Raw genomic sequence first — 9,258 nt, 5'->3', positions numbered from 1 at the left:
AAAAGAAAAGAAAAGAAAAGAAAAGAAAAGAAAAGAAAAGAAAAGAAAAGAAAAGAAAAGAAAAGAAAAGAAAAGAAAAGAAAAGAAAAGAAAAGGACTCGCTGATTTCCAGTGGCCTGGGTGCAACCCCCCCTTGCCATCTGTTTCCCAAGCGCCCCCTCCCCACCCCCGCCTCCCACCCGCATCTGCAGCCCACCCTACCTCGCTGCCAGCAGCCCAAATCACCTGGATCGGCTGCCTCGGGAAGGAGCAGCTCCCGGCGACGCGTCTCCCTGGCTGCCCCAGCAGGGAAAAAACATCCGAGACGGGCAGCGACCTCCTCCCGGCAGGCGAGCAGTCCAAGTGGCTTCTTTTGCAGCCCCATCTGCCTCCCCGACAATCTGGTTTAGGTTACAGGAGGTGTTTCCGAAGCCGCTTTACCCCGCTCGGGGTCAGCTTCCCCCGTCCCTTCCCAAGCACAGGGCCAGCAGGTCTGAAAGTTTGGAGCCCGCTTTGAGTCCGCATCCAGCTCTGTTCCGTGCGCCTCATTTTTACTCCTCAAAGAGGTGTCAGACTCGCTTACATCCATTTACATTTTTAAAAATGTTTTCAATTTCCTCCCTCTCTCCCTACCTATGTCTCGCCCTGCTTCTGTGTCTGCTAGGGGGAATAAATAAATAAATAAATAAATAAATAAATAAATAATCGAAGGGGGTGTGTGGCTCGGGGCTTGGGGGCATTTTTGCAAGAGGCGCTGCCTCCCCTCCTCGACCGCTCCGCGTGGCGCGCAGGGAGCGCGCACGGGCGGGCGCAGGGTCCTGGGCCCCGCCGCGGCTCCGCGCTGCCCTGGGCTCCCTCTCTCCCGTCTGCCCACGCAGGACGCGGGCTCGGGCCCACGCGAGTGCCCAGCGCTGCACAAACGCGCCCTGCTCCGCGCGGGAGAGGGCGGACCCGCGTGCAGCGCTGTGGGCGCCCGCCCTGCACCGCTGCGCACCCGCGCATGTATTCAGCATTCTCGCGTGGGGCCGCGCGTGGGCTTGTGTGGGCAGCAGTGCCCACGGGCCCCTTCCCCGCTCTGCCCCGGCCGCGGGCGCCGCTGCGGAGCCCGGCGGGCCCGTATCGAGCCCTTCGCTGGTGGCGCAGGTGCTGTGGGCAGCGTCGCGCGTGGGAGGGGGCTCAGCTGGGCCCCCACGGAACAGGGTCCGCAGCAGCCCCCGAAACAGCGGAGAGCCCAGGGGAAGGAGCCGGGACCGAGGGCTCCGCCGGCCGCTGCCCGGGCCCGGCCCGACGGAGCGGCCTGGGCCGGGCCGCGCTGCAGGCAGCGGGAGCCGGGGAAGGGGGGAGCCCTTTGTGCTGGTGCCCTCCTTTGTTCTGGATTTAACTTGACCAGAGGGGCCGGGAAGTGCTATTTTATTATTACTTATTTATTTATTTATATATTTAAGAGGCGCGGAGGGGGCTCCTGGGTCACCGTCGGGGAGGTGGCTGGGGAATCGGACACGGAGCTGCCGCTCGAGGAGAGATTTCGTTGCAGGCGCTTATTTCTGCACCGTTTCTGGCAACTTTGGGCGTTAGTTAGCCGTGTTGCTGCTGCGCCTCTCTGTTCATCTCTTCCCAAGGAGAGAAAACGGTGTGCATATGGCTAAAATGCAGCCAGAGGAAATAATCAGCTTTAAAAGCAGGGGAGTTTTGCCTTTTTTTGCCTACTTTTTTATCTAAGGGGTGTGTGGAGCAGGGCAAGGGGCAGAGAGTAAAGCAAAATAAGTCTATCGCCTGGAGAAATGATGCAATGTTACTGCTGCCCAGTGGCAGTAACCGGAATTGGGTCATTTTAGGGACAAATGCCAGCAAAATTCAAGTCACGTCCACTTTGGATATAAGGATGTGTCCTCTTTAAAAATTGTTATGCAAAAGACTCTCGTACGTGATCCTCTTGCGATAAAAAGCAGCAAGCCAAATATTGGAGCCCAAGTCAATAATGTATGAGTAGATTAAAGAATCTCTCTCCCAGGCAATTATTTCAGCAATCGAAAACCTTGCTCTCCAAAATTTTCGAAAATTATAATAATAATAATAGCAAAAGCAAATAAAGCCAAGCGCAACTGCTATGACCTCTTGCTTTTCACTCCTTGTTTAAGATGGGCGAATGTGTTTTTTTAATTTTTATTTTATATTTTTTTTTTTCCCAGTCAAGAAGAGCAGCCGAGAAGGTATTTTGAACAACAGAAGGAGCCGGGAAAAAAATCGTAATACTCTACGGCTCTCTGGACTAATTGGGCATATCACGGGGCCGCCGGCATGTCTGTATTTATTTGTCTTTAAAACCCCGGTAAAATTAAGTTTCGGGCCCTGCGGTTCTAACAAAAGGTGCTAGGAAGCAGCGGGGGTGTCCTAGGTGGGGGTCCGGGGGGAAGCGGGTTTAACGCCGGTTTGAGAGGTGAGCGGGGGAGGCCGGAGGGAGCGCACCGCGCTGCGCCGGGGCCGGAGCGGGGCTGGAACCGGGGCCGGAGCCGGAGCTGGAACCGGGGCCGGAGCGGGGCTGGAACCGGGGCCGGAGCCGGAGCTGGAACCGGGGCCGGAGCGGGGCTGGAACCGGGGCCGGGGCCGGGGCCGGAGCGGGTCTCGCTGCTGCCGAACCGCGGGGAGGAAACCCGCCCGAGGTGGGGTTGGCTTTGTGCATTTACCTCTGGCTCTGCACTAAAAACTTCCCCTTTCCCCCATTTCCTCTCTTTTATTTATTTTTTTTATTCTTCAGTTCTGATCTTGGTCTTAATTTTGTCAGGGTGGCAACAACTAGAAATGGAACCGTTCTTGTGGCAAAAGGAGAGAAGAGGTATCCAATGAGGTGCCAAAAGCAAGGGATCCGGACTTCCCACAGGCAATTTCCAGACATCCTGGAAGCAACTAGCCTACGTCCCTTCCCAGGAGGAGCCATGAACTTTCTGACGTGTGGGGGACAGGGCTATGAACCCACCTGGGATGCAGCACGAGGAAGACGTGCCATGCCTTGGAAGCACTGGAAGAGGTGCCACCTGCAAGGCACATTCGCAGCCAGCACCCCAGGCYGATCCACCACACCAAGAGCCTTGTCCAAGACACACCACGGGAAAACAGAAACACTCCATAGCCTGGCACTTCACCKGCACACCCAGCCCTGCAGCCAAATCCCACAGCCCTCTCCAGACAGCAGCCCCGCATTCCTGAGCTAGACAAATGATGAAAAAGTTCCAGTTCCTGTCTAATGAAAGGCCTCCATCTCCCTTCCCCCAGAGGTTTCCGATGCACATATAATTAGCTCTCAATATTTCATGAATATGGGGTTTTACTAATTCTTTTTCACTCAGGAGACTTGGCGTTTGCAGCTTTGTGTCATTGCATGGGAAGCCCTGGCACTGACAAGGGTGGTTAGGGCATGGAGCCGGATCCTGCCTGCCGTATGGATGCACAATATCCCTCGTGCCAGGCAACCAGAGGTGCCGAATGGCAGACCAAGGTCCTCTCCATGCAGCAAATCCAGTGTACTGTGGGATTTCAGTCTTTGAGGGCAAAGACTTTCTGCATAGGGAGTATTTCAGGAGGAGGTCTTTGCATCTGAATCTACCACATGTGGAGGGAAATCAGTATCTCCTGACCAATAAAACTGACGACCTTAGGAAAATCAGGGGCTCAAAGTAGAGTCAAATGCCACCAAGAAATGCCCTACTAAATCCTGATTTTTTTGCAATTTTTTCCTTATGCCATCACCCACATGCAATATCGGGACCCGCAATATCTCACCTCTGTTTGCAGACACTTGTGCTGCGCTAAAATCTGGAGAGGAAAAATAATCCTTCAGAAGTTGTTCTTCAGAAGCTGCAAGGAGGACCATCAATGGGTCAAATTTTGCTGGTGTGTCTGTACAGCAACAGTCATTCTTCCTCCAATCATGTCATTAGACACTGAGTACATAATTTTTATTATTATTTTTGATCGTTTTTCATGCTGTTCATATCATATGTGCCTCAAATACGGAGCTGTAACAAGAGTTTAGTCCCCGGGGAGTTCTCCTAAACACACTATAAGAATAGAGTTTGGTCCTGCCGTCCCAGTGGATTTGGACTAATAGGGTTTTCACAGTATTGTGTTATTGCCAAGCACTAGCACGCAGAGGATGAGCTTCAGTAAAGGCACCCCACAGCCAGAAACATCTCATTAAAAATCCCATTATCCCCATAATTTTGGTTATGATTAATTTAAATGACTGCCTTGTGATTTGTAGGAAGGAAAACAAATGCTGAAAGAAACGATGTTTGGGATCATTGAGCCCGGTGGCCAATGAGGTTTTATTTAGTGCATGTTTTTAGTTGGACACTGAAGAGGCTTCCCAGTTTACAGCAACCGCTGTCTCTGAACGTGGTCCATTGAAAGATAGCTTTGTTTTCTCCTGTAAAACGCTGTGAGTCATCGGTTATGGTGCTGGGCTAGTGCTTTGCCTGTTTCTTAATAACAGCGTTGGCCTGAGCTGGGCCTTCCCACCCTGCAATTCCCCGGTTGTTTACTYGGAGGTTGCGATCGGAGAGGAGTTCCCGCGTGAGCCCTGAGTCACGGCCCCGGGTCCTCGCCATGTGTCGAGGCGGTGATGAACGTCGGGGCTTCCCGCATGCTGGAACCATCGTAGATGGTGCAATCCCATAGGAGTTGGTGTATTTTGAAACCATAAACCCAGGCACATTTTGAGAGAAAGCCAGGCCTGCGTGGCTCTTCTTTCCAGGATCCTCTGTGCCTCCGAAGACCTTCCCAGGAGGTGCAGAGCATCTCCTGCCAGACCCTCACGAGTGACTTGTATGCTTGAACATGCTCTCCAATGTGCATATTGCCCTGTTCTTCCAGCACCTTCAAAAATCACCAGTGCTTTTAATCCACCCACAATTTACTGACCCACGTCTCTCCTACGAGTCAGGAGGAAGGACCCTGGGTGCAGCCTCATGGTTGCCCCTCAACTGGGGGAACCAGTGATGAAGAGGAGGTTTCGGGGAGGGTGGCTTTGAAACCAGGCTTACACTGTGCAGCTGGGGTCAACTCTCTTCACGGCTGCAAATGGGCCCCTTTCCTGGGGTTATTAATGCCTTTTTTTTTTTTTTTTTTTTCCTCCACAAATGCTGGTTTCCAGAGACATCTTGTGGCTCTCGCTGGCTATCACAGCTGAGCCGCTGCACGTCCAAGCCTGTTTCAGTCTCCCAACTTTTTCTTTTTACAGCAAAGCTGCCGGGTTAAGACGCTTGCCGCTGGCTCCCTTGACGCTATTTCTCATACTTGGATTTGCACCTTTAGGGGAATGTCCTCTCAGATGTATCTCAGCCTTGGGTATGYGGTAGGGCAGGAGGGAAGTTGTCTTCCGGCGCCTTTTCGGACAATGTGAGAGGGACAATTCCCCCTTGGCTGCCTGGAGASGGATCCCTTTGGAAAGGGGATGGCTGGGAGCCCGTGACCCCAGCAGTCCCATCCATGTCCCCATGCTGACTTGCACCATCCTGGTCCATGGCAAACAAGGCACAGTGTTGGGGCACTAAAGCCCCTCAGCAGCAGTGGGTTATTTCCAGACTCATTAATAAATGCTGTATTTGGGGGCAACCTCGTTGCTTTTCTGTGAGAGTCCCTCTCCCCTGGGCCACAATGGAAGGGGTCTCAGGCAATTTGGGCACCTCAGCAGGGCCACTCTGTGCACCGAGTGCTGCAGGATCCATCTGCCCTGCACCCACCTAATCCTCATGCCTCTCCATGGAAAGACAGTGGCTCCCGCTGCGTTATCTATGCTGGAAAAACTTTTCCTCCCCGTCTAGCCAGGGATTCCCTTCGTGTTGCGCAGCGAGCTGCAATGTGATTTTTAACGTGTATCCCGTGTCCACACGGACTCTTGCTGGGACCAAGCCATATATGTAATCTACACTTTCCCACTGGTGTATAATTTTCTTGGCATCTTCCTTGCAACAGGTGGGCTGAAATGTAAGGCAACATAATGTGACTGCTTCGCTGCTGCCTAAGAAGAAGGATTTACTGCAGAAGACACATTGCTTACAGTTTTATGGAGATTTCTTATCTAAAGCCATGTAACACCCTATGGCGGGGGTCCACAGACTCGAGAAAGTCTCAGAACATCCAAACAAATGTTTTCGAGCAGGAAGGGAGCCAAGTTACCATTTCTGCGCACAAAACCAGGACGCTGTGATGGGAAATCTTAGCTGAGCTCACATGGTGCTGCAGCCCCATTTCGCCTGTCTGTGGTCCAAAGAATCTTACATAATTCATCCCGATCTGGATGATAGCATCTATTCCCAATGAAAAATGACTTCCCAGGTGGCCAGCACAATGGCTGGCTGTGCTGGATCAGACAGCTTGCTGCCCTCAACGTCCTCGAGCTAATCGGCRGCGTCTCCGAGCAAGGAGCAGCTAAGCCCTTGACACGGCTTCTGTAARGACAGCCACAAAGCCAGCAAAAGCCCCGGGTGAGGGGCTCTGCCCCACCGCCTGCCACCCACCCCACGGGTCAGCAGGTTGGTACGCAGATAGGGACCAGCCTCACCAGCCCAGCCCCGGACAACAGCAAGGAAATACTAATAAATCTTAATCAGAGTGATAAATGGTAAAACATGACATATAGTAGGACATGTGGGTTGGGATTGAGCCTGTGAGCCCCTGTTCCCACTGTGCTGCCTCTACTGATGGAGCCCACGTCAGACAGCTGAGCTCACCCCACAGCAGTGCTGGCCACACAAGTCTTATCCGAGTAATACCTGCTTATTAGTAACTTTTGCTGTTGAGATGAGACTCAATGGTGGTTGCTTTTTTGGTGAGGGTGAACTGCTCAATCACGTAAAACCTCGCCTAAGAGATCTTGCTGGGTGATTCATTTGGGTTGACTGAGGGCTGCGTAAGCGATATACTGAAGATGTGCCAAGCAGCATTCCTTGATGGGGGAAATTATGTGTTTTCTGGCAGATTCATAAGCTGAGCAATTCATCTGTGGGTTGTTAAGGAGATTGTTGTCTGGTATGTGTGTATACACATGGGAACGGGAATACCAGTCAGCCCAGTTTAATGAATATCCAGAGGAATCTGTTCTTGTTGAAAGGAAACTGCCATCCCAGGCTGATGTTGTGTAAACTCTTGACTCATCACATCAAACTGATTCTTTCTGTGGCCTTTGCAGCAAGGAGAAGTTAGGTCCTTGGACTTCAGAGGCAGGTGCTGCATGGAACACGACCAGCAGAGCAGCCTGTGAACGTGCTTGTCCTTTCCAGACAGGATATTGCACGTGAGAACCACCAAAAGAAAGGCTAAACACGGCTATACCTATAGCCAGCCTTAGGATCAAGCWAACATGCAGGTTATTGCCACAGCTCTCATTACTGGCTTTTCTCTTATTTTGCTACATATATTAAAATAATTATCATAATTAAAAAAAAAAAAAATTCACTTAAGGTGACCCAAGTTGGGGTTACAAGACCCCAGGCACCAAGGGAAAAAAGTGAATTCCAGTCTCACAAGAGATGTAGGATGTCTGTGAGGCCACTCTAGGACAGTCCCAAATATTTCTGGCTTCTATCTCCAGATGTGCAACATGGGCTCAGCTTGGATTTCGTCTCAGTTCTTCCAATTTCATTTAAGAGCTTGCTGTTTGTGCAGATCTGTACCTCTYAGTACAGCTTTCAAATCTGAAACCTCTGCACTCAAAACAGCAGCGAGCTGTAGGACCTGAGCGAGCTTCATGCCCACTTGCTGGTTTATTGTTGCACGTATCTGTTTTGTAGTTTCATGGACTACAGTTCTCGCTTTTCCGAGCTTCCATATTATAATTTTTTCATCCTCCAGTGGGAGGATAAATGAAGTCGGAGTGCGGCAGGCTTCAAAGCCCTTTGACTTACTAAGTCTGCAGTGCTCAAGCACTTTGACTATCTTTCCACACTCATTATGAGGTTACTGTGGCCATGACGTCTTTCACCTTTGCATTAYCCAGCATGGTTTTAGAGATGTTAAAGGGGAGCTTCAAAGAAATATTATTGTTCCTTAATGTTATGGGGAAAACTTGGCTTGGGCGAGATCCGGCCCACAGAGAAGGCATCGTGTTTGTGTTTGCTTCCCAGTCCATYAGCAGCACAGAGGTCTGCAGCCCTCTCACCTCATGCCAAGAGGGTGCGAATGGTAAATGGCTCAGACAGGGAGGGAAAAAAGAAAAATCCCAGTGTGGATGCAGCTATGGCCACCGAGGAGGCGTTTTTCTGGCTGCCGTTGTGGCGAGGATGCGTGCTGCAGGGAGATAAATCCCGCGGCAGGCAGTGGTGCTGTATCTACATAGCTGCAATGGTATGTCTGCAGGGAGGCCTCTGCCAGCTGCTGGACCAGGCCTTTGCTGATGGATGGCTCTTCATGGTGATGCAAATGTAAATATGGGGATTAAAGGCTCCATGTTTGGAAGGCTGCAGCTCTCTGAGCTGCTTCCCAAGAGATGCTGGTGCCTTGGCATGCCAAGACTTTCCTCGCCTGCCTTTCCTCACAGCAGAACGTAACCCTCAAAACGCTCAAGGATAATCAAGAAAGTTGAACTGCCCAGCATCTGCCTGGCTAAAGAAACCAGTTTATGTGGTTAGTCTCTGGTTTCCAGAACCTGACGTCCTTGGCTGCCGGGGCAGATAATGTCTTTCAGCGCCTTTTTGGGCCCGCTCATCCCCAGAGTGCAGCGGCGAGGCCGACGCCGACCCAGGCCCGCAGACCTCCCGAGCAGCTGTGCGAGGCATTTGGTGCCCCGACAGTAAAGACAGGAATGCTTTGAAGAACGGGCTCGTAACGCTGCGTGTCAGCCAGCCCCGGCAAGCGCGGATGTCAGGAAGCTCCTAAGCCCTGGTGATCCCCGGTCCTGGAGCGCCTCTGCCCGCCGCGGGCACACGGAGCCTCCAACCAGCCAGCTCCTGTCTGCACCTCCTTCCCACCTCGCCAGGTTTCCATCTCTGCTTGGCATTTCCTGGGCTTACGGCACCTTGTGGGAAGTTGCTGAGATCTTGCAGGGCCCTGGAGTGGGGAAGTCAGCTCGAGTTATCCTCCAGCAGATGCTTGCAGCGTCTGAGCAACCTCCAAGGCTTTGAGAAGAAAATCTGCTTGTCTCTGACCTCTTATGTTTGCTTTATCACAGATCATGCTTTAGCTCTCTGAGCTCATCAGTAACCAGAGGGTTTGGTKTTTTTTTTAATGAGGATAAGAGGGTACCCAGATCACAACCAAGGGGCCAGAAGTGGCTACATCTTTTTC

At 51.8% G+C, this 9,258-nt stretch overlaps 1 protein-coding gene across 1 annotated transcript in view; it reads right to left on the bottom strand.

Annotated features, from left to right (window-relative positions):
- LOC112952751 (homeobox protein engrailed-1-like) overlaps window positions 1-4,583 on the bottom strand; it is a 13,186-nt gene extending 8,603 nt beyond the window's left edge. The window contains exon 1 of the mRNA XM_026045652.1: window positions 4,495-4,583. Coding sequence (XP_025901437.1) covers window positions 4,495-4,583 — 89 coding nt within the window. The remainder of the gene's footprint in view (window positions 1-4,494) is intronic.
- Between the last annotated feature and the right edge of the window lie 4,675 nt (window positions 4,584-9,258).

The sequence above is a fragment of the Nothoprocta perdicaria genome, unplaced genomic scaffold (assembly GCF_003342845.1).
Source record: "Nothoprocta perdicaria isolate Ctin4 unplaced genomic scaffold, notPer1 scaffold_408, whole genome shotgun sequence".
In the NCBI taxonomy this organism is placed as follows: Eukaryota; Metazoa; Chordata; class Aves; order Tinamiformes; family Tinamidae; genus Nothoprocta; species Nothoprocta perdicaria.
The sequence above is the reverse complement of the archived record's forward strand: the minus strand, read 5'-3'. Positions and strand labels throughout refer to the sequence as shown.